Consider the following 26,080-nt stretch of genomic DNA (forward strand, 5'->3'; position numbering starts at 1 on the left):
GCAAGACACTGAACGAATGAATCATTGCCAAAGAGATGGCAGGATATACTCCTCCATTTTGCAGGAGTCACTTGGGGGCTATCTTGGAAGATCTCAGAGTTTTGAGAGAGAGTAGATAACTTCTGATGAAAACACTACAGGACCATGAAGAATTTAAGAAAGAAATCCAAGCCACCAAATATCTTGGCACAGTACAGCTCTTCATTGGTCAATCCTTCTTGTTGGTAACAGGCAAATCTTTCAGTGAGGAGCACAATGCTTGGCCAATAGCCTTGAACCAGCAGTGCTCACTCAGGGCTCCAGTCACATGTTTGTCATTAATGTTGTTTTCTGCCTAGCACAGCTGAGGGAAGTGAGGCATTGCAAGCTACGACACTTGCTCATGCGGTGACTCTAAATAAGGCTGGTGAGGAGGAGGCTGGGAATGGTGAACCAGCCTTCAAGACAGGGCTATTCCATGTGGGCAGGAAGTGTGGGAGCAACATGGGCACATGAGTGGCTAGGCTTGCTTGTAAACTGCGATAGTGTGCACACAGGCCTTCCAAAGGCCAATGTGTTAAAGGCTTGGTCCTAAGCCTGCCACTGCTGGGAGTTGATGGATCCTTATGAGGTAGGGCCTAAGTTCTAGGTCATTGGCTCCAGAAGGGGACTGTGGGGTACTCATCTCTTTCTCCTCTTACTTATCAGTCATGGGGTGGACAGCTTGCTTTGTCACAGACTTCCATGATGCACTCACAGGCCCCAAAGTAATGGGACTCCCCAAATACTGGATGAAATAGTCACAACTCTGAAACCCCTTCCCCATTTTTTGTTTGATTTTGTTTTCAGATAGGGACTCACCAGGTGGCCCTGGCTGGCCTGGAACTCACTGTGTAGATCAAGCTGACTTCAAACGCACAGAGATCTGCCTGCCTCTGCCTCCTGGGTGACGGTGTGGAGTGTGTGCTGTACTGCACCACACCCCTCTCGTTATGTTAAATAGCTTTGGTATTCATCATGCCAAGGACAGCTAACAGTCACAGAAAGCCTGAGCCACTACAGGGAAGGCAAGATGCTATCCCAAGAAATCAGGCAAGCATCTCAATGGAGAGGTTCACGCCATCACAGAATGAGCCATCTCAGAAGTGGGGAGACCCTGTTACCCTAGTCATACCTTAGTCTTAACTGTCCTATAATCTCAAGACAGACCCAAAGCCAGAACCATTCAGAGAAGTTAACCCCAAGTCTCAGATCTACAGGACTGTGCAAAATACTACCTGTTGGCATTGTTATTCTAAGAATTAAGGTCTGTGATAACAAAGAGAGTATCAGAACCTTATGATGGGGCATAGGTGGACCACCTAGTTAACGTAAACTCCCTGGCTTTAGGACTACCGACCTGTCAATCCACTCTTTCCCTGGGGGTCACCACTGCACACAGATACAAACGCTAAGCTGCTCCAGCTCTCAGAAGGGCATCTAGGTAAGTACACAAATGTACACTGGAGTGCACAGCCACAGAGGATGAAGAATAAAGGCTAGCCTGATAAATAACAAATACATAAATAATTCCTGAAGCCGAAAGATTGTGGGTGTATTTGCAGAAGAAACTCACGGAAGAGCTAAGGGGGACAGACCATCTCCAGCCCACAACAAGGAGGGGACAAAGCCATGTCACGTTCTTCAGGGCCAGGCTGTGGGGACCATGCAAGCTGCTCTGGCTTTATTTTCCTGTTGTGTTTCAGGGGAAGTTGTAAGCTGCAACTTAATTGAAAATTTCCAGGTTTCTTAACCTTTACAATGAATGCTCACAAATGTTAACCACTGTGTGTACAAGCAAAATGGTCTAGCCTGTGGGCCCATTCATTTGCAATCACTAAGAGGGCATCAATTACTCAGCCTTGAATCTCGCAGCAGCTTTATTCTCATTATAAAATAAATACCAAAATCCACATTTCCCCCAAGCAATTCTATCTCTTAATCGTCTTTTACGTTCTTCTGGAAAGTTCCATGTTTTGTTTTATTTTTAAAACATTATTGTCTTGTGTGTATCAAAGCTGTCGCGATGGCTGTTATGGAACATGCGCCCTGTTTTCATAAATGAAGTAAATAAGGTGGTAATGCAGAAGTGAAAGACTGGAAGTCCTGCAGGTGTGAAGAGAACTCCCTGAGGGGGAAAATGTCACAGGGCAGTGAAGAGTGACATTTCACTCGGTTCCCAAGAAAAGCCAGTCAACTCTGACTAGATGGCCTCATGAAAAGAAGTCCATAGTCCAAGTTGTCCTTCCAGAAACAGCAAGGTCCCAGAAAAAAGTATCAAGCAAGAGAAAAATCACATCAGCCCCTAGTCCTCAGCTGTATGGAAGGAAAGAAAATCAGTATATGGACTTGCTCCTCAGAGACGGGGTTCAGGAGGGGTGTGAAGGAACAGCCACCTCAAATGTGACCTGCACCCTCACAGGAAGGATGGCCCTGCAAGGCAGGTGAACCGCCCATGTAGCTAGTTTTCTTTGGTTTGTATGATCTCCAATTTATCATGTGGCATATGTGGATGATCTGCACATGATAACACAGTAATGACCATGCTAAACCAAACTGACTCAGAGACGCATGTCAGGGTGGACCACTGGCCCAAGTCCTGATCCTGAAGTTTCACAGTTGTATAATATTCCACTTCTTCTTGTACAGCTTGATGAAATATCTCACCCACAATTAACATCATAATGATTCCCAGAGTATCAGGTGCATAAGAAGGTGACATTTTGAGGGTTACATGCTTGCGTTTGTGCATGTGCATGCGTCCATGTTTGTGTGTATGTGTGTGTATGTGTGTGTGTGTGTGATTAGTCTGGATTAACCCTGCAATGTAATGTGATGGGTAGGCTTAATCTACCTTAAAGAATCTCAAAAAAAATGAGCTCACTTAGACAGGGTCCCATGGCTTGGTAAGTAACAACTCCTGAATTTAGGTAGATCTGACTCGAGAAATTTGGAGTAAATGTCACCGCCTCATCAGAACCCCAAATCGAAGAGAAAAACTTCCCCCAAGTTTTTTCCTGGTCAGTCAACATATTCAACCAACGAACTTAGTGCCATGGCTATATGGATATTATTACTAAAAGAAATGTAAACTAACCATAAGTTATTAACTGCAAATCTTTTTTTAAATGGAAATAAAATTATCAATTTGATTACCAATAGTAAAAGATCAGTAACCCTTCCTCTGCGGGGAACAGATATAAGATACATAGCTATGAATACTTAGAAGGAAAAGCAAAAGGACTCAGGCAGGTGGTGGGGGTGGGCACGGGGGACAGGACAGGGACCAGTCTCTCTGAGGACCTGCAGTGTAGCATGGGTGGACAGCGAAGCCTGTGGTCCTCTTCCGAGTGGGAGGAGGCTGCCCTCGGATGGGAGGCAAGGCTTTAAAGAGTTTTTTCTTAGTCAGAGAGACACTTTTCAAATTTTCTTTTGAACTTCTTATTTCCATCTTAAATCTGCACAAATAAAAATAATTGTCAGTTTTTCAAAGGGTCCTTGTGGTTCACTGTGGAGGAAGGGGTTTGGCTTAGTTTCCACAGCTTTCAAGTTTTTCTTATTTAGAGGGAAAATCTGAGCCCGTGGGGAGAAAATGGAGGTAGTAGATGTTCTCAGGGCTTCCAGAAATACTGTCTGTGATGAGAACAATGCAGTGAACGAGGAGTAAGAGAAACGCACGTGGGAAGGAGAGAGACAGGGGCAGTTCAGAGATGCGTGGAGAAGCGAAGCCACATCAGAAGAGAACACTTCAGGCTGGAAGTGTCTCAGCATTTGTCTAGCACATGTGAGGCCCTAGGTTCAATTCCCCCGAAGGAGACTTCTCCATCACATCTTTCGGCAGAAGGACTTAATTATCACATTGTTTTAAAAGGGGAAAAAAAAATTTCAAGAATAGCACTGTCCCATAGAGCTTTCTACAATCATGGAAGTGTTCTCTATCTGTATTGTCCCAAAACAGTAGCTGTCAGCCACATGTGGTTATTAAAACGTAAAGGAAAACGTGGCTGGAAAAAATGGTTCTTTGTGGTAAAGAATACTTGCAAAGGACTGTGGTTTGGTTCCCAGCATCCACACAGAGGCTCACAACCATGCATAAACTCCAGTGCCAGAAGATCTAACACCCTCATCTGGTCTCCATGGATACCAGGCATGCACATGGTACACATACATACATGAGGCAAAACACATACATATAAAATAAAAATAAATCTTTTAAACTATTTTAAAAATAAGGTAGAATAAAAATTTACATTTTAGTTCAGCCTTTGTGTTAGCTACATTTTAAGCACTTTGTTTGCGTGTTTTTCCACAACTCTCTATGCTAACATCCATTAGAGCATTTATGACATTGTATTGTAATTGTTTCTGCTCAGTTCAACCCTTACATGAGGATGTCAAAATACCAAGATCTGGACTGAGTGGTTGCAGTATGTAGTAACTACTTGGTAAGTGCCCCCTGATGATGTAAGATGCAAGACCCCAAGCTGTGCATGTGTGGGAGTGAGGGCAGGATCCTAACAGGAAGGGATGGTGTGAGCAGGCAAAAGGAGAGATGGGTGAGTGAGGGAACCACTAATCCACTGCTCTATTCTCCTGATTACTTCCAGGGGCTTTTTTCTCTGAAAGAATCCTTATACTTATACCTTCTATAACAAGTGTGTGTGTGTGTGTGTGTGTGTGTGTGGTGTTGGGATAGAACCCAGGGTCTCAAGCAGGCTAAGCAACTGCTGTAGCACTAAGCTGAGTTACATTCTCAGCCTTCGGAGGTTAGATTTGTACCAAATTTTAATAATAAATAGAATCCTAAATCTTGATGATCAATCACTATATTAATCAGAATCAAATGAGACCAGGGTCAATAATCTTCTCACGGAAAAAAAAAAATGCTGTGTTCTTGATCCCCAAAACATAATCCATCTACCATGGCTTCCTGACTCTGTCACATCTTTTCCCAAGTTAGGTTTAAAAAATGGTTTAATTTTTTTAAATGTGTTTTTCTTTATAAATCTAGTAAGTTTCTGGTTTACCTATATCCCTTTTCTCAAAGATGTACCCAAGACTGAACTCTTGTGTTGAGACCACTCAATTTTGCTAAAAAGCATAAACAAAAACAAAACAAACAAACAAATAAAAAAACCAAGAACCAAAACCAAAACAGCTATGGCAGTGAACAACTGAGTTCAGAGGAAATATTCCAACAAACTTACTTGTGGGCAGGGAAATCTCAGTCTCCAATAGTTTTACTTTCCAGGAACTGTTACTCTTCTCTCGATTTCCCCGACCTTTAAAAAAGTAACAACTTCCAAAAAAAAAAAAAAAAAGCCGGGCGGTGGTGGCGCACGCCTTTAATCCCAGCACTTGGGAGGCAGAGCCAGGTGGATCTCTGTGAGTTCGAGGCCAGCCTGGGCTGCCAAGTGAGTTCCAGGAGAGGCGCAAAGCTACACAGAGAAACCCTGTCTCGAAAAACCAAAAAAAAAAAAAAAAAAAAAGTAACAACTTGACTGGCTTGTCAGGCCTATCAAAGGGAAGAAGGCCCAGGATTGGCCCACGGGTTTGCCTACCAATGCCCGTTCTAAAGATCTGTCCTCTGAAAGGTTTCTTATAAAGTTTCAGGTCACACAGCTGTTGGGATATGAGGATATTAGCAGAGGCTAGCCCATCAGCAAGGAAGGTGAGGAATATGAGAGCTTTAGAGTCTAGTAGATCCAGGACCCATCAGGAACCCATACCAGGGTAGACAAGGTGGAGGGTGCACTAGGAAGCCTTTGCGGGTATTAGGGTCCTTTAATTAAAACAGCTTGGTCCAGACTCCTATCAGCCAAAATCCTAATCGACGTAAGAGTTTCAGCAAGGCCTTAATCACACCTTTCCTCTGCAGATGCACTGTACTCTTTCCAATTAAGTATTAATATATTGAGTTGGAAATGACACTGTGCGAAAAATGGTGGAATACACTCTGCAAGCCAGGATCCTAAATAGTGCTGTGCAGACAGTGAACAACATATTGTTTTGAGGGGGGCAGGGGTAGGAGTGATGGTTCGAGACAGGGTTTCTCTGTGTAACAGAGCCTTGGCTGTCCTGGAACTCACTCTGTAGACCAGGCTGACCTGGAACTCACAGAGATCTGCCTGCCTCTGCCTCTGGAATGCTGGAATTAAGGGCATGTGCCACCATGCCCAGCTTGAACTATTTATTTTCAAGTTCACCTGTGCATTTTTTCAAAATTACAGCTCTCTAAATTGTCTCTGAGATGTTTGACCTGCTATCAATAAGTGTATATATACATATATATGTATGGTCCTGCATATATATACATATGTGTATGTGTATATAATATCACATAATCTCTCTCTTTTGTAGAATTCCTATTGGAAAACTATGTGGCTAGAAAAATGCAAGGAAAAGATTAGCTGCTTGCTGTTAGACAGTGGGTATTTAGGCATCACACAGCCTGTGATACCTTAAGGAACCATTGTCCTAAACAATGCCAGGAATCTCATAGGATACAGCACTGTACAGTGATATTACTTGCATCTGCTCAGTTCAAAAACTGCAAAACCAAAGTGGAAGACTAAAGAAGCTTGCATTAGAAACAAACATATGGGACAGGGTTGACCTACACTAACGTGGCAGACACAGAAGTCTGGGCCCCAGTATGTCTTCCTGACTCCACGGTGCTGTTTTGTGCTTTTTCCTTTCTGCATTTTGCACAATGAGCAGAGCAAGTGTTTGTTTATGGAACACCGGCAGAAGAACAGTCCTGGACAAACTTGACATACGCCTTACACTAGCAGCCAGGTGTGACACTGATATGTGGGCCAGTCTCAACACTTACCTGAAAAGTATCAAAAAACTCAGGCAGAAAATCAGCTAAGTGACTGTTATCAAGACACAGTAGTTCTCGACTTGGTAAGGTTAGGAATAATTAAAAAAAAAAAAAAAAGGATACACATCATAAAACTATGGTATATAGAGACTGACTCCAAAGCAGAAATGCATGAGGGTATAGAAAGGAAGAGATGCATTATATTATGTATATCCCAACGTGACTGCTCTAACATGACTCCAAGTACTCTCCTTATGCGTCACTTCCAGAGCTTCTTAGATGAATGCCAAGGTTAATGTAGGGGGCAGAGACGTGCTACCCAAACTCTTATATGGTACACTGAGCTTCCTGCTATGTACTGAAAAACTTCTCAAGATTTTCTCCCAGGAGACACAGCTCAGTGTCCTGTGACTTTAAGAGGTACTGGGGGGTGGTAACTATCTAATCTGTTGTCCTCCCAGAACTGAGCACCACTGACTAGTCATCTGCAGACATGAAACTGAGACCTGGAGGGAAGATACTTTGTTGAAATCAGACATGCTTGGTTTCAAAATGCAAACAATGGAGGGAAATTCCACAGGCGCATGACCAGGCACTTCAAGACACCGCTTACGGTGAGGCAATGGCACCTCACCAACTCAAGGGGGAGCCATTCCCACCTCTGCCATCCTGGGTTTATACAGGAAGGCATTTTCTGGCAGAGGGCACTGGATTCTTTCATTGTCATAAAGTCAGGTACATTATGAAGCTATTATGACAGATGAGAGTCCTGACAGAGTGATTTCGTCTGGATTTTTAGTATGTGGTATGGGCTATTAGTCGCCCCGTCATCCAAGGTCATTTCCCTACAACTCAAAGGATGAGAGAATTGCTACAACCACAACTGTACCAACTGCGGTGTGTACACAGTTTAGAAGACAGAAAGCAGGGAATGTGGGGGCTGACAGCACCCCTGAGCAGGTGGGGGCAAGATGTTTTCTCCTCCATGCATCATGGTCCCCACTCTATAGTAGTTATAGGCTGTAATGATTAATTATGGCCAACTTAACAGTGTCTAGAATCACTGGGGAGACAAACCTCTGGGTCTATCTAAGATTTTCTAGACGGTGTTAAATGAGGTGGTAAAACACATCCTAATAGGGTAGGTATGGTAAGTGGGTACCATTTGTGGGCTGGCATACTGGGCATGAATAAAAAGCAGCAGCATGCTGAACACCAGTGGTCATCTCTCTATACATGTGGCCAGTGGCCACAAGCTTTCTCTGCTTTCCTGCTTTTCCTGCCATGACAGACTCTAGTCCCTGGAGTTGGGAGCCCAAATAAGCCCTTCGTCCCTTGAATTGCTTCTTGCTAGTTATTTGGTTACATTGAGAAAACTTACTAATGCATGGAACTGGGTGATGCCGGCTGGACTTCTGTCTTTAGTAGCTCTGCTTTAGGTTGTCTAAAGGAATGGTCAGTGAATAATAGTCCAAATATGGTCAACTACTTGTATTTGTATGGCCTTGGAGCTAATAGTTGCTTTTATATTGTTAAAACAATTGGGGGCGGGGGGAACACATACAAAAGTGGAGTATTCCACGACATGAAAATTTGAAATTCAAACTTCAGTGCCCACAAGTGTGCTGGAACACAGCCATGTTCATTCATTTCTGCATTGTCTGTGCCTGTTTTAACATGACAACAGCACAGTGAGTAGTTGCCATAGAGACAGTATGGCCCACAAAGCCAAAAATATTCACTATCTGGTCCTTTATAAAGAGAAAGATGGCTGACCCCGGTCTAAAGAAAGAAAGGAGTTACTCTCAGACCAAATTCTATTTTTGCAGAGATCATAAGACATTCCAAGCAATATGGCAGGTATAAGAGTTTATCTATACAAACTTGAAACTGAGACGAGAGGTAAGGTCAGCTTCATCACCTAGCCCCGCTGACTGCACCTTGAAACGCCATCAATCAGTGTGTGCCTTACAGAACTGGGAAAGGGCTCAGTAGAAATTTTAGCACACAAACCCCTGACACAATCCAGGGGCGTAATAGGACCCCGGTGATGTCATATGATAAAGGAGATTTCTCTGGAGGCTTCTACATGGCATTGAGCTGGAGAATTTCCAAGAAATTGAATTTCTAAAGTGCCATCCTTGACGCTTCAAAATAATTCCACCCGAGCACCAATCCTCCTTGAAGAAAACATTGTCTTTTCAGTGACCCCTGCCACTGAGTGTCGTCCTCAAAGACATAAATTGGAAGCTATTTTCTTTCCAGCGAGACAGACTAAATCCAGGATGTAGATTTTCCAATTAGGTTCTCTTTAAACATCTGTTGGTAGGCTGCATTTAACATTAGTTATTTGAGCAAAGCACAATTTGATTAGACTGTCTGAAACTAAGCCAAAGTCTGCAAAATAATAGCTCAATTAAATTCTGTTTTGCTTGCATTTGTCTTAGATTTTCCTGAGTGTGATACTATTCCAAATAGTCAAGTAAACCAATTCCTTTCAAAATGAGAGATTTAGGTGTATTTTCCATCCTCCCTCCACGTATATTTAATAATCTTTCCCATCTTCGCTATGCTTCATTGAACCTAATCTTGACACCAAATGCATTTCCATATTTTGCCTTTAGTCTCCTTTAATTTTTCTATGCTTGTGAATTAAAGTTCTCTGCCATTATTATACCTAAATAGATTAGCAAATTTATAAAAGCAGGCAGAGGGCATTAGGGCAGCCTACCTTCAGTGAGGAAGCTCCCTTAGTTTTTACTCCCTACCCAACATGTATTTGAAGGCATTTGAAGTCTGATTCGGGGAGGACTGCCTTTAGAGTCTTTTAATGATGTTTATAATCTTGAAATGTTGCTGGAGGATTAAGAACCTGAGACTAGTATGCAGCCTTATTATCAGAAGCAGTTTGTCAATTTACCTTTCTTTTAGCTTATATATTTCAAGCATTCATTTGCTCATTCACTTACTCACCACTCATCCATTCACTCACTCATTCACTGACTCAACACTTTCTCATTTAGTAACTCATTCATGAAAGAAACTCTTAAAGGCTGTGGAGATGGCTCAGTTGGTCAACGGCTTGCTATACAAGCATGAGGACCTGAGCTTCATCTCCTGAATCAATATTTAAAAAAAAAAAAAAAAAAAAAAAAAGCCATGTGTGATGGCTTATACCAGGGAGGCAGAGCCAGGCAGATCTTTGTGGTTCACTGGTGAGTCAGCTTGGACTATTTGCTGAGTTCTAGGCCAGTGAAAGACAAGTATCTTCACCCAAAGAAAGACTCCCAAGGTTGATCTCTGGCTTCCACATGCTCACGCTCACACACACACACAGGAAGCTTGAACAGATTGTCCAACTTGTTATAGGCATGGTCAGGAGTGACTAGGAGACTATCTAGCATTAGTTCATAAGAGAAGGGACACCAGGATGGACCTTTCAGAACAGTATGATGCTCATTTATGGATAATATAACATACTGGATGAACTAGTCCATCACAATAGGGAAGGTAACAGGAATTGCTTGTCATTCAGTATTGATGAAATACCTAGAAGACTCAACTCACAAAGAATAAAGGTTGATTATGCCTCTAGGTTCCCAAGGTTGGTGGGGTTGCTTTAAGGGCTGTGGTGAGGTGCCTCAACATGGTGGAAACCTGTGGCCAGGGAAAGTCACTCACCAAGAGATGCCAGGAGAAAGTAGGGGTGTCCCAATACTGCCTTCAAGAGTATGTCCCTAATTACCTACTTACTCTTAACCGTCACAATATCTCCAAGAGCGTTATCAGTCTTTAAAACAGGAGCTTTTGGTAGATGGGCAGTTACAACTCAAACTAAAACACACCAGGAACAAAGATGGCCGCTCACCTATACTGAGTATCTGTTTCCTTTCTGTCCAAGCGATCTAAAAACATTAGCTCAGCAGATATTAACACGACCTGGGCATAGGAGCTATGGTCATTTTGATTCTCAGATGAGAGGTAAGATGTCCATCAGATATACTGACTTGTCAGTGGACGGCAAAGACTGTCCCCAGTCAACCACTCAAACATCTGGGTGGTGGTCAACAACACGCAAACTGAAATGTGAACCTTGGAGTCTTGCAAGGAGCTGTTTTCTCTTTAAAACACAATTATGAGAAGAGTGCTCTCTTCTGAGAACTTACTGTTTCTCAAGCCTAGTGCCAGCCACTTTTAGGCATTCATCACTTAGCCTTCGAAATTACCTTTAGGTAGGCAGGGTAACCAGCCATATTCTCTAGATGGGAAAAATGGAAATAAAGAGAGGATAAGTAACTTTCCTGGGGCCACACAGCAATAACATGCTACCAGGACTTGACTTGTCAGCCTGACACCAGGAGTCACACTATTAATAGTAGCATGATTCAGCCGCCTCCCTTCCATATTTATTTGGACATGTGAATTTCCAAAACGCCATTCTGTGCAGTTAATGCAGTTAAAGGACAAAGCATACCTTAGATCTGACAATAAAAAGATAACAGTGCTGGAGACAAATGGAATTTACCCAGTATCCTGGAAAGATATTGGGGAAATATACAAAGTATATATTTAATTTGAGGCAGGATTTTCAAAACTATCAAGGAATAGTTTAAGCTTCTCAGGAAAAAAAAATTTCAAGTACTTTTCCACTTTGGTATGTTTTCAGTTGCCAGTCAATCCTGGTAAACAGAGCACTGCTTCTAACATTGGTCCCCTGGGCAGACATGGGTAGTCAATTACCGAGTCTAATCTGGACCCACAATCCCTTAAACAGCACTGGTACACACACACACACACACACACACACACACACACACACACACACACACACACTCTGAAACCGATGAGTAGAAGAGAATTTCTCTGCTCTGTATAATTCTATGTGTCTTACTATTATTTTGTTTCTAGACTAACAATCCATTTGTGTTATTGAATAGGAAACACACCAGACATAATTTTACTGCTGTCTTACTGAGAATGGTTTCCTTAGGTCCAAGAAGTGGCTATTCATGAGCATACAGGGAATGTGCAGCCTGTGTGTCCTACATCCAGAAGAAACCCACTACACAGCATCCACAGATTAAGTAATGAAGAGGAAACTTGAGACACAGGGCAGTGCACAAAGAAAGGGGAGAAACGGAGCCATGCTCAAGTCATGGGGCACACAGTCTCTTTCTGAAAAAAGGAGACAAAGGTATTCTTTTGAAATGTTAAACATAATTTAATCACCAAGCTTATTTATTCTAAACAGCAGGTAGCAGGGCAGGTGATCACTGCAGTTCTAGATTCCTTGGACTTTCAAAAGTTATCATGAGGACTGTGCTTATTTTACCTCTTTGTAAAAACAAGTATGAGCCTGGTGGTGGTGCATGCCTTTAATCCCAGCACTGGGGAAGCAGAGGCAGGTGGATCTCTAAGTTCAAGTCCAGCCTGGTCTACATAGTGAGATCCAGGACAGCCAGGAATACACAGAGAGACCCTGTCTCAATATATGTATATATATATTTCTAAATTTCTGTGTCTCTCCCATTCTTCCCAGCAAGGCTATAGCCATCTTATCAAGGCTCCTGCTTTAGTGCAGAGCTATGGGAAGGCAGAATTTGGACTTGGTCTGACTGATAAGGGGCACCACCGAAGTTCTGAAGGGCAGTGGAAACAGTGTCTACAGAAAAGTTTAGAGCGATGTGTGGAATATGAAATACCTACAAAGGGGAGAAGGTGCCTCGGGTTTGGGGCTATGGTGCAAGAAGGATGCGAAGCCCTTCCTAAATCCATGCATGTGGATCTGAACAACTGGCCCCAGAACGGAGTGACGGCGGGGAACACAGAGGCAGGAATGAATGACATCAGCGGAAGGAAAGGTGGCAGTTGTGATGGCAAACGCCGAGAGCATGAGAAGGTGGTGAGTGGAGGACGACACCAGCTCGGCTGACTAACACAGCCAGAGACAGAGCCATCTGCCTGGAGACCAGCTGCTATGAGCACCCTGGAGCCACCAAGAGCAGCGTCCATGGGCTGGGGGTCATTCACACATGTCTGAGGAGAGAGAGGCACACGCTGTAAGGGACACAGGAATCGAACATAGGAGAATGGATTCTAGAAGAAAACTGGAAAGAAAGAAAAACAGCACCAAGTCCAGACACTCCAGTTTGAAGTTTAAAAGAAGCCAACCCCGTCCCCAAACCCAAGTTAGCCAAAGTAACCTGGAGTGCTAAGAAGGGAGGCAAGGTCAGAACTTAGCAGCAGTCCAACTTAGGAGAAAAGCCAGATTCGGAAGGTAGGGAGAGAAAAGGGGGGGGGGATTCAAACAAACAACACACAAACAACACAAACGCTGACGTGTCCACGGGAGATTCTGGAATATTCTGGTTCTAAGTGTTCAGCAGCCGTAGGATGTAGAAGAGAGTGGCTGGGAAGGTACAGAGCCACCCAAAGGTTTTGGACGACCCATTTAAAATCCACATTTCCCAGGAATCCCAATAAATGTTGGGCTCTGTCCGCCTGAATATTTACCAGAGTAATTGACTAGGCTGTAACGAAAAAGGACAAGGGCTGGCGCCCTTTGCCCAGCGGAGTCCTGGCGGCTTTAAAACTCTACTACTTAAGTAGTTAAAAATCTGTTCTTTTGATGAGGGGGAGGCAAGCTATGAATAGAAGGCAGCAACCCAGACCCTTCAAAAACAATGAGTGGTTGGTCTCCGTAATTTACTGGGCAATAATTTCAAACTCAAACAATCCCAATAGCAAGGAGACTGAAGTCTAGCAAAAGTTCAAAATGGGATATGTTCTCTTTAAAATCTTGAGAGCAACTAAATATGACAACCATCTGATGTATGAAAATTATTCACAACCAAAAACAGACAGTCTGGAAATAGCCGGGATGACTTCATTTAGACAGAATTACCCAAATCTGTTTCTAATATACACAGTACACATAATAAATTTTTACAATATGACAAGCAAAACAAACTTAATAAAAGTTCCCGATCTTTTGTTACACAAGCATGCTATATCCATGGTATGTTTATAATAGTTTGCTCATGATATCACAACTCGGTAACAAAGGCGTAGGCAATACAAAAACAGTTACTAGGCATGACATCAGCTCACAACTACCGTAATTACATCGAAACACACATTTCCCAAACTGTACATTTTCCAAACTGCTTCTCAATTTCAACGGCTGCCTTTAGACAATTACTTACAGAGTGGTCTGCAGGCTTTGAGTAATACCCGGCTTTCTTCTCGTTCCCAAGCGTCATTTCCCTTTAGAAAGTGCATATTTCAATTACAGCCACTATTTTTCAGACATGCCCATAAACACATGTCCAAATTAGGAGACCATGTGGTCTGGTGGTTAGTGAGGAGCACTGGGCATCAGCAACGCCCATTCTGTTCCCTTCACTGTGCCTGCATGCTACGCCTAGGAGAATCTCAAGGCTGCTTCAAAACGATGCAGATTGTATTGCCAGATGATGTGGGCGGGAGTCCCGGATGGGTCATATGACAGGATCATGGCCTCTGGCAAGACCACTGTTCTTCGATACTTTCCTCATTGTGAGATGGGAAGAGGGGGCACTGCGGAGATGGACTAGTCAAGGGTCTGTTATACTGGCATGAGGACCTGAGTTCAGGTCCTAAGAACCTGTGTAAAACTTGGGCAGTGTGGAGCTCCTGGACCTCCTTAACCAGGAAGGCAATAGACAAGAGGATCCCTGAGGCTTGCTGGCCAGTCAGTCCAGCCTAATCAGTAAGCTCCAGGTTCACCTAGAGACTCTGTCTCAGCAAATAAAGTGGGGGGGTGGGGTGAGAGAGATGACTCACTGATTCAGAACACTCACTGCCCTTCTAGGGCTCTTCAGTTCCCAGCAGACATATCAAGGTACCAGGGAATCTGATGCTGTCTCTCAGCATCCTCACACATGTGACATACACTCACACAGACACACACGTACATGTAAATAAAAATAAATAAATGAAATAAGGTGGAAAGTGACAGAGGAAGCTATCCCAACACAGATCTCTGGTCTCCATGTGCACATATACACGTACAAGTGTATACAATGGAGATGGTGATAAAACTCCCAGAGGACTGATCTAGAGTAGCTGCCTGCTAGAAAGTCCTACATAACTCTTTGGTGTTTATTATCATTATGGTTATCTTTCTGGACAGATGTCTGTCTGAAAACCTAGCTTAACTGAACCTGACCCACAGCATAACTCTTCTGAGGTCAGGGCAAGGTGGTGTCTTGATCACAGGATCTCGACAGAGTGACTTTCAAGTCAATAGAGTTTGAAAAGCATGAATGCATGCATGAAGGAAGGATTACATCCACTACTTTCAGAAGTGAAAAATATGATCTGGGCTTCATGCTCTCTAATTGCTTTCATGTTCTTACAGCTCGTGCTGGCGAGACTGGGAGCCCATCTGAAATGACTGGCTAAGGGGAGAAGGGCGGCCATGCTCATGATCTCAGAAGAGCCTCTTGTGAGGATCAAAGTTTGTGTGCCCATGCCACGTGGGTGACCTCTGCCTCGTTATGTTTTGAGGTCAGCTGGCTCTCCTGACCAGGCAGGGTGCCAGGGGAACACGACTACCCCCATTGTCACTTCTAGTCTATGGTGCTGCACCGAATGCTGTTATTCTAGGCTTCAGGAAATTTTCTAACCACTGGACAGGGTCCAAGGCTGTGCGTTAATGAGTTTCAGATTGGAGGACCTCACTGGGCATGTGTCAGAAAAGTGGTACAGTGTAGGGGGAAGTGGGGAGCAGGAAAGAAAAGTCTCTCTCTCTCTCTCTCTCTCTCTCTCTCTCTCTCTCTCTCTCTCTCTCTCACACACACACACACACACACACACACACACACACATGGGAGGAGGGAAAGAAGGAGGGAGAGAGAGAAATGAGGAAAAACCAGTAGTTAAATACTGGCTGTTCAAACTGACAGGGAACGTCACTGACCTCTGCACTTCATCAGAAATTCTTGCAGACTTACAAAATAAAGGAGTTCGCTTTTATCACACACTGAGAGGCTCATATGGAAAAATGGAAAACACTACATCACTTGACCTCAGCATGCCCCCTTTCAACCACAGACGAATACTGTGTACAAAAATCCTAAATCAACTTAAGATGTTCCAACAACACCAACCGAAAGGCCTTAATTTTCTGCATTAGACTTGATGATTACTATTTTGGGTCTTGCCAGTTTGCTTAGAAGGATTATACAGGAAAGAGACGAGTAATTCCGGGAAGGGTGTTTTATCACTTTGGAAGTAACACTAACGTGGTGACCTCTGATGAGGGGGTATGGAGGTGAGGTTGGAAGGCTCATCCTGAGTGACACTCCAGAGTAAGCATGGCTCACTGGGGTGGGAAAGTCACTCACCACTGAATCACCATTATTTGCTTACATTAGCAGAACATTAAAACAGATTTTAAACAACATAAAGGCACTCTAGCCGGCTGCTCGGTGAGTCATTTTAATAGGGAACCAAGTGTTTTTCTCCCTGTTGGATTTCATAAGGAGATCCTCACTGAGTCCTCACATAGTGGACTCATATTTGGTCTATTTCTTTTCTTTCTTCTTCTTTTTATAAAAAACGTACTTATCTTTATCTGTGGGGGCATTTTATCTTGCGTGTATGTCTGTGTACCACATGCACACAAAGCCCACGGAGGCCAGAGGAGGGCTCTGGGTCCCCTGGAATGGGAGTTACAGATGATTGTTAAACACTATGAGGGTGCTGGAGACTGAACCTGTATCCTCTGGAAGAACAACCCATTCTCTTAACCACTGAGCCATCTCTCCAGCCCTTCTGGTCTACTTAAGAAGAACCACTCCTTGGGAAAATTTGACTCACGGAACTTCAAATGTAACAAAACACACACACATACACACACACACACACACACACACACACACACACGAACACATACCATCTCCACTTCTTAGTACTTGAGATTTTAAAATCCAATCCTTTCACATCCTCTAATTGTCATCAAGATTTCTTCCGACAATGTCTATAAAATTGATTGCTTGTAGTTCTGAGTTCTGTTCAACACATGGAAACGATATAATTTAAAGTATTTTCAATGAGGGTGGAAAGAGAGAACCTCAGGAAGCCTCTGCAGAATTTGGGCGATGTGGGTACGGAGGGGAGCAACCAGAAGCAGAGGAAATGACCTGAACGGTGGAGGCTGCAGGAATCTTTGACAGAAACTCCAAATATGGAAACTCTAAACCTTACTGTAATGTCGACTGACATATCCTCCAGTCAGATATGAATGATGGTTCTGGAACATTAATACGTTCATTAAATCCTAGCTCCCTGGACTGAAAATACTCTGTGCTCTGGTGTGCAGGCGTCTCGATGGCTTTGATGTCATCACAGACATGAGGACCTTGGATGACACAGTGGTGGAGAAGCCTCAGACCTCCACCCAGTCTGTTGTTTTCACAAGTTTAATCTAGGTATGAAATACCCTGATTGTGGAGTCACATGGAGTCAACATCTTCAACTCAGTTGTGTATCACAGAAGTCACTATGGGTGGTGACACACTCCCATGATGCTTAGCAACTGCACAGGACTCTAACTCCCCAACCTGTACTACTGCGAACTATGCTTGTTTCTTTTGTTCCCCACACCCCCTTTCCTGAAGCACAAGTAGATGACCAGCAAGGGTCCAACAGTGTTATTCCTAATTACCTTTTTTTTTCACTCTTGATCCTGTGGCTCTCATAATTAGTTACCTGGGGCTGCAATCCAATTTGAAGTGATGACAAGAAAGTGATCCATGAAAAAGTAATAAGTTAAATCCAATTTCAGCCTGCCTCTAATTAAATGCACATGGAACTAATGACTCCAACCCCAGCATTTCAGTGATAATGGTAATTAGCGAGGTGGGAGTCACTCTCTTTTTCAACACTGGAGGTGGAAACCACAAGGTAAAATGGTAGGAACACTCTTAATTACATGTGTCATTTTGTCAGCAATTTACACATTTTTGACCAGTCAAGTATGTTTTTTCCCTTGTCCCTCTCCACCTCCTAGCCTGTTCAGTGATTATAACACAGTATTCCATGTTCCAACACACGTAAGCACAGAGGAGCAATCAGCCTTGAGGAAAAAGAATCATTCTTCTTCATTGCTGCTCACTGTCCTGATGCTCACACACACATACAAACACATACAGGCACACACAGATACACATGCAAGTATATATACACACAAAGATATGCAAATAGAGCTGCAATTAGGAAATTACGCAGATCTAAGCCCCCACCCCACTGAAGTCAGTTACTTACAGTAGAATTAGTTCTTATTCGTTTGGCTTTTTGTTTGCAATATGGAAAACGTTTGCTTATTTATGGAAACCATGACATTCGGAGGGGGCCAAGAAAACACACATGGAGGGGGGGCAGCTATTAGCTTCTGGTAGCACACTGATGGCCTGTGGCTCTCTGAAGTCCGGCTGCCCATCAGTGTTCTATTCCTGTCTAGGTGTTCGGTGGCAACTCCCATAACCTCTTAGAGTTTCAGTTTTCCTTCTCCAGGATAACAGCCACCTATCTCACAGAACTGCTATGGGGCCGGGCCCACATTGAGCATTGAACTTTCATCATCTAACGCACTCTGCTCGTGGTGAGGCAGACAGGATTTGGTGGTGTGTGGTTTTATGTCAACTTGACACAAGCAAAAGTCATATGAGAGGAGAGATCCTCAACTAAGAAAACGCCTCCTTCAGGTCAGGCTGTATGCAGGCCTGTAAGACATTTTCTTAATGATTGACGGGAGAGGGCCCCAGTCTATGGTGGATGGTGCTACCCGTGGGCTGGTGGTCCCGGGTTCCATAAGAAAGCAGGCTGAGCAAGCCATGAGGAGCAAGGCAGTAAGCAGCACCTCTCCATGTCCTCTGCATCAGCTTCTGCTTCCAGGTTCCTACCTGACTTCCTTTGAAGATGAACAGTACCGTGGAAGCGTAAGCCAAATGAACCCTTCCCTCCCCAAGTTGCTTTTGGTCATGGTGTTTCATCCCAGCAATAGTCACCCTAACTAACACAGTTTGGTATAAAACATTAGAATTTCATTTGCATTGTAATATTCAAGTGTGCAAAGGTAAGTTGACCATATATAAATGTCCACAGTGGGATCCTCATAACAATGAGATCACCAATAAAATAAACACACCCAGTCATGGAGTGGGGCTGTCCTTGTGAGACTGGGCACATGGTCATATGACATTTCAATGAAAGTGAAGCCATCAACACAAGCTCTGCTAGCATAAACCATGTCACCATTCTGGAAGCAAGGACAGAAAGAGACTATTGGAAACAAAATCTAAAGTCAGGAGTATGAACTTAGGCTCCTCAAAGAGCCACATGAAACCCTTGATAATTGGTTGCAAAAGTCTGCATGCATAGATATTTTGCCATGGGGCGGGAAGGCCAGTGTTCTCATCAGATATATTGTTTAAATTATTATTACTGGATGTCCGTCAGTGAGCGATACATGTCTGTTAGCTATGGAACGTGTGTGGAGGTCAGAGGACAACTTTGTGTAGTCACTTCCTTCTTTCCACTGTGGCGTTTGAGGAGCAAACTCAAGTCACCAGGCTCATGGGGGGAAAAAATAGTCTTTAATCTACTGAGCCACCTCTCTGGCTCCTGCAGTCATATTTTTGATAGTTTGTATAATCTAGAAGATTTTAAAAAATACTTTAGAAATAATTTCTATTTTTTTATTCCTTATCAAAACTTACTTTTAGGTACTTGGTGTTCTCCAAAGGTATACAGAAGGAGACATCTTATAAGGGACCAATGTTTTGACCTTTCTGATATGTTTTAAAGACTAGAGATGCTGGCTATAGGCATTTCTTGCTTGGAACAATAAGGGATGTAATTTAATTTCCTGAATCACCTACTTTCCTAGCCCAGTGCAGAAAGGTAATTGTTTTTTTATGGGCTGGTATTCCGTGACCATCCCATCTCACTAGTACAACAGAAAACTGAAGTTTCCTTTAAGGGTTTCCTCTCAGCAACTTATTTCCTACTAAGTGACACAGAAATGATTATGTGGCATTAAGGCAATGATAAAAAAAAATACAGTAAAAAAACTCGCTGCCTACAGCGTATTTTAAATAATTGCAAATTTAAAAAAATGACTAACTAAACCAAATACCTGTTGAATCTTGTGTTTTAACCTCAAAGCTGGACCCCTTATAATCCTGAGCCAAGGGCTAGTCCACAGGTAGGTTTCACTATTGATTCTTCCAGAAAAGAAAAAAAGGGGGGGGGGCTTTTGGGTCAGGGGCTTGCACAGCACATAACCTTGGAGGGAAAAGGGACACACAGGGGAGGGAAACTGATCAGATGCCTGGCTTCAAGTTCACAGTCTTTACAGCCAGCCCGGAGCAGCGGTCAGCTTCCCACTGAAAGCCAAACACAAGGCTCACCTTCTGTCCCGACTCACGTGCTGCAGAACCTGCGTGGACTCTTACTTTCTGAGGAGAAACTCTGTTACTTGACTTCCTTCCAGTGGATGTGTTCCAGCCAACAAGTAAAATGCTTAAAGAATCAAAAGGAATTGCCTCCCAGAAACAGCAGTCAAAGTTCCCAAATTTGATCAATGAAAATTGCTCATCTACTGCAAACTAATGGCTGGCCAGCAGAGCCTCTCGCTTTGGAGGTTATGAACACACCTGCACTGCTAGGCCTTTCTTCCACTTGTTGAAGCAATCTTCAGAAGTAGATAAATATTTATAAAAGGCAGCCTACTATTTTTACCCACCTCTAATATTTTTTGAGCAAAATCAAATTAATTCATTTATAGCTGCAGAGCGTCCTGCAGGCAAGGTCTGTGTCAACAGTTTAGGGTCCTGTGAGCACCTGCCCAGCACCCAGCACCCAGCACACTGAGGCTCTTCTGAGAACATTCACCAGAATGAGTTTAATGAATTCAGATCATTCTGATTGTGAATTTAAGATGGAGCCAATTTTCAATTTCCATTTCTATCATTCATAAAAGAAATCTGCAAGGCAAATTAACAGTGTAAGCAAAAAGACAATGTAAGATGATGAGTGGAATACTGGTCAAGAACCCCAAAAGTGGTCTATCCACCTGGCTCGTGCCTTCTTCTCCGCCAATTAACCAGGCTGTGTCCCGAGAACTCGAGCACCGGGCAGAGTTTAGCATGTATCTGCTGCGCGTGTTTCTCTGCTGTTGAAATTAGTCTACTCTGGGGCTGTCTGACTGGGGTTCATGATCTCTACTTCTATCGGGGAACCACTTGTAGCCTCCTCTCACTTTCCCTTTTCTTTTGTTTGTCTCATCAGCCCGTGCAACTGACGTGTGCTGCCAAACATGAAGTGGAGACCCGGGAGATTCGCTTAAAATACGAGCCACAGCATCTTTGGGGACTGACTTGAGGATTCTTTCCCCCTTCCACCCCCATCTCAAGTTCTCAGCAGATCAAATCCTCCTTCCCCATCAAGGCTTCCTCTATGCAGATCTGGAATCTGCCAACATGGGTCTCTGCATAGAGCTATACAGGGTAAGGAAATCAGAGAGGGACACTGCCGAGTAGCAGGAGATTTCCTTTTTATTGCAGACCTACTCTAGGCGAGACGCCCAGTAAGGACAAGGCATGCCGAGATAGACTTCAATGTCAAGGTTATTCCTTCCAAGTCTACATACATCTTTTTATAACAAGGTGATAGACCATGTAACTGACATTAGTAATTTCTCCTGTCAGTAGAAGGCCAGCTAAACTAATAAGGCTTACTACTGGATTCCAGTGACCCTGGTCAGGACACAAAGACAGCACACACGTTCACACACATGCATGCAGACACACATACCCACACATGCACAACAGCCCTCAAAAATCAATGTAAATTCTCTGCTTGCCATTTCTATCCTGATGGCTAAGAAACTCAGCAGGATCTTAGCAGACCAGCCTTCATGAGAGGCATTCTCCTTCCATCCTTCCTGTATAGACTGAAGTGTAGAGCACATCATAGTGGCTGTCCCATTGCCCCAGTCATAATCCAGGACATGTTATTTGTCAGACTCTTTGGCTTGGTTGCCAAAATCCTTAATGGTCAAGAAGAAATAGAATCCTCAAAACGAAATCCCCTGAAACTTTACTTCACATATCTAGTCCTAAGTAACCTCTACTGATTACCCTAAATGCCATGTTTTAAAAATGCAAGCACTGGGGGCTGGAGAGACAGGTCACTGGGAAAGGGCTTCCAGCAGAGCAGCTGAGTTCAGACCCCAGCACCCATGTGACAATGAGGCACAGAGATTTGCAAATGTAATCCAAGTCTGAGGAGGAGGAAACAGGCAGATGCCTGGAGCTCAATGGCAAGCCACCTAACTGAATCAGGGGATTCAAATTCAGTGAGAGATTGTGGCTCAGAAGGTAAGGCAGAATGCTGGCTATGGTGATGTCACCCTTTACTGCTGAGGGCAGCTGATGTCTGTGAGTTTGAGACCAACCTGGTCTACCTAGCAAGTTCTAAGCCATCTAAGGCTGTGAAGTATCTCAAAACCAACCAAACAAACAATTGTGGAGTTTGACAGAGTAACACACTCAGTATGCAAGACACACACACGCATATGTACAAGGGAAAACAAGTCCAGTTTATTTTTAATCATAAACAGTATTCAACTCTACAGCACTATGACTGGACAGTGTCTTTGTATATTTTTTAAAACTTAATACCAAAGCCACACTATGGATACCACCTTCCCAATACTATATTGCCATCTTCCCAATGCACTTTGAGGCCTGATAAATTCAACAGGACTCCTAGTATTTTCAAGGCTGTGAGAGGCTCCAAGAAGGAGGCCAAAGAATGGACAGGCATTTGAATCACTGAGTGACAGGCTGGGCCAGCTCCCTGTATACATTAATAAATTAGAATTTTAATTGCGTCTCTGTCTGCAGGAGATGCCCTGGTACTTTAATATGTACCAACAATTGGCTATGTTATGGAATCTGCAATGTGGCCTCCTCTGCTGACCCCTGAAACACAATTCCCAGACTGACTACGGAAACTGTTCAGTTTGATCCTTTCAACTTATTTGAATCCTGACAAATAAGCTCACAGCTGAAAGGTCAACACAGTCATATTTCATCCTCCTGAGCTGTTCTTAAGACATCTGCACAACAAAGCCCTTCTTACAACACCTGACATCCACCCTCCACAGCACGGCACCTCATTATAACTGGCTCCCGCACCCGCGCCCATGCGGCGGGTAAGAGGGTGTGAGTTGCTGGTAGTTTACCAAACAGCTGTCTTTGGAAGAGTTTGTCAACAGTTCATGCGGGTGTTCAATTTGTCCAATAACCTGTCACTGTAAGGTTGGACTTTTTTTGGAAGAGGGACAGTTTCCCTGACACAGCAGGAGAACCAGAATTGGTGTACCAAGGACAGGACAATCTGTGCAGGACACTTTGGAAGTCGGCATCAATTTATCCTAATCCATGGAGAAGTCAACACATATAGATCCCACACTGACCAGCAACACATTGTGTCACTGCTCATCACAAATTGTTACAAAATTTCCAGTGAGAAACCCATCCTTAGCCTCCATTGGTGGGGGAGGGGCACCCAATGCCTATCTTCTACTTTGAATGTGGGCATAAATACCTGACTCAAATTTCTTTGAAATTTCTACTGCAATTTTCTACTCCAAGACCCAAATCCAAATTCCATTTTATGAGCTCACGCCTCTTTCTACTCTATTAACCCCTTGGCCTCGATGAGCCAGAAATGAGAAGTGGTTGAAACAATCTTCTTTTGTTATCACTTCATAAAAATTGTTCCCCGTTTTCAATTAATGATTCAGAAACATTCTGCAAACATCTACTGAAGGAGGGCATGTGTTCTATTATACTCATTACCAGGTATAATATCAGAAGCACTACATCCTCCTGGGGCCAACTAGAAGCTCTTGACACTACAGACATCTGGAGCTGCTAAGTAGCACACTCCTTTTTGGAGGGTGCATTGGACAGTGGGGAATGATGAACAGCCTCCTTGGTCCAAAACCGATGAGATGTCAGGAATGTCTCTGCACCCTTGTCCCCTAGTTATGAATAGCAAATGCGTCTCCAGAATAAGGAACTTTGTACATTGTCAGTGGGGAAGTCAATTAATCTAGCCACTGTGAAAAGTATGGTGAAGGGTCCTCAAATAGTATGAGGATCCACAATAAAACTAAAACCAGAACCATCACATGATTTAGCTAGACCACTCCCCTGGGTGTAAGCCACGGGAAATGAAGTCAGTTGTGGTGGTCTAAACGTGGAATGTCCCCCACAGTCTCAGGCATTTGAGCCCTTGCTCCCCAGTTGGTGGCGCTGTTTGTGGAGGTTTATGTGGTTCAGGCTTGCTGGAGGAATTATGTCCCTGGGGCCTGGCTGGGAGATTCAAAGCCTCGTGCCATTCCAGTCACACTCTCTTTGCTTCATGCTCAGGGCTGAAGACGTGAGCTCTCAGCTTCCTGATGCCAAGTCTGACACTTGCCACCATGCCTCCCAGCCATGATGGACTCTTACCCCTCTGGAATGGTAAGCCCAAATAAACTTAGTCATCCTGAAGTTGCCTTAGTCATGGTGCTTTACCAAAGCACCAGAAAATAAATAATATATTGGCATACTGACAAGATATTCACACACTCATGATACCTAAGAAGTGGAGCTGTCTTATGTGCCTATCACCAGAGAAGTGGATTAACAATAACGGAGTCATTGCATCCACAAAGAACAGCTCCCTGCCGTTTGCAGCAAGATGGTTGGAGATGGAGGAAGTATCAGTGATGGAACTAGCTAGACTCAGAGAAGTAAGTAGGGTCTCCTTGCTCCCATTTATAGAAACTAGAAAGAAGTTAACCTGAAGGTAGGAAAATCGTTATATGGGCCTGGAAAGGGGGATTAGTGAAGCTGGATGGATGGATGTGATCAGTGCTACTTTATACATGCATGAGCCCCCTAGCATGTTGAATTGTGAGTTGAATTCCTCCCAACATTAAAAATGTGGCATAACACCTGCCCCCAAAACACCCCCAAAACTTTAGGTCAAATAGATATTTTTCTTATGATGTCATAATTCAGCTCATAAACTAAAAACATATTTTGCACAAGGTTTCCTCAGATAGTTTGCAATGGTTTCGCTAATCCGCCTCTGTATAGCTTCTCAGCCATGGCAAAGGGCACGACAGGAATTTTTTGAAAAAAGCATCACTACCTGAAGAGCTGGTTGCTTATCATTCCTCTTGGGAGACTTTAGTCCACTAACTTGCTGCTGCTGCTGCTGCTGCTGCTGCTGCTGTTGCTGCTGCTGCTGCTGCTGTTGCTGTTGCTGCTGCTGCTGCTGTTGTTGCTGCTGCTGCTGTTGCTGCTGCTGCTGCTGCTGCTGCTGCTGAAGGAGGAGCTGCCTTGCCACCTGCAGGGCCTGCAAGGAAAAGGGCAAGGCTTTATTATCACATGTCTGGGGATTCCCTCACAAAGAGGACCACCAGAAAAACCCTTCAGGGCTGCTCCTCACTTGCTCATTTCCAGGCAAGGGAAATGGCCAATGAATCTTCTAGCCAGTCTACATAGAAAATGTCCCAGAATGCGCCTCCATTTCCTTTGATTGGATAAAATGACCCATGACTCCTTTGACACAGCATCTTATGTATTAAGTAGATATTTCATTCCCACTAAATAGCTGCCATGACACCTGTAAGTATGAATGTGATATCTGGTGTGGACAGATATCAGAGTGCGGTCTGGGGGATGAGGAAAAGGTAAGGCTCAGGAGACAAGGAAGGGCTCTTACTGGAGATTCCGTATCCCACTGAATGTTTCTTGGGGAAACTTGGGAACTCAAGTTTTATATATTTTAATCTCACCTGCACCCAAATAAAGAGAAAGATCTGGGCAGTGGATCACAGGAAAATGAGACACCATAAGAACAATTTCCATAGAAAGCTTAGAACAGTTAAAAGTATATCTGAAATGATCTCACTAGCCCTGGGTTCAATTTCTAGTACCACATGAACTGGGCATAATAGCACACATTGTAATCCTAGCACTTAAGAGATAGAAGCAGGAGGGTCAGAAACAGAGGTCATCCTCAGCTGAGTGTGTGTGTGTGTGTGTGTGTGTGTGTGTGTGTGTGTGTGTGTTCCTAGCACACTGATTATATGTAGATGTTCTTCTTCCCAACATGCAAACT

General features: G+C 43.6%; 1 protein-coding gene across 7 annotated transcripts in view; it reads right to left on the minus strand.

The window, feature by feature from the left end:
• Foxp1 (forkhead box P1) overlaps positions 1-26,080 on the minus strand; it is a 395,763-nt gene that overhangs the window by 126,133 nt on the left and 243,550 nt on the right. For all 7 annotated transcript variants that reach the window (XM_037204353.1, XM_037204351.1, XM_037204352.1 and 4 more), the window contains one exon: positions 25,106-25,312. In XM_037204353.1, the coding sequence (XP_037060248.1) occupies positions 25,106-25,312 (207 nt within the window). The remainder of the gene's footprint in view (positions 1-25,105; positions 25,313-26,080) is intronic.

The sequence above is a fragment of the Peromyscus leucopus genome, chromosome 3, assembly GCF_004664715.2.
Source record: "Peromyscus leucopus breed LL Stock chromosome 3, UCI_PerLeu_2.1, whole genome shotgun sequence".
Taxonomy (NCBI): domain Eukaryota; kingdom Metazoa; phylum Chordata; class Mammalia; order Rodentia; family Cricetidae; genus Peromyscus; species Peromyscus leucopus.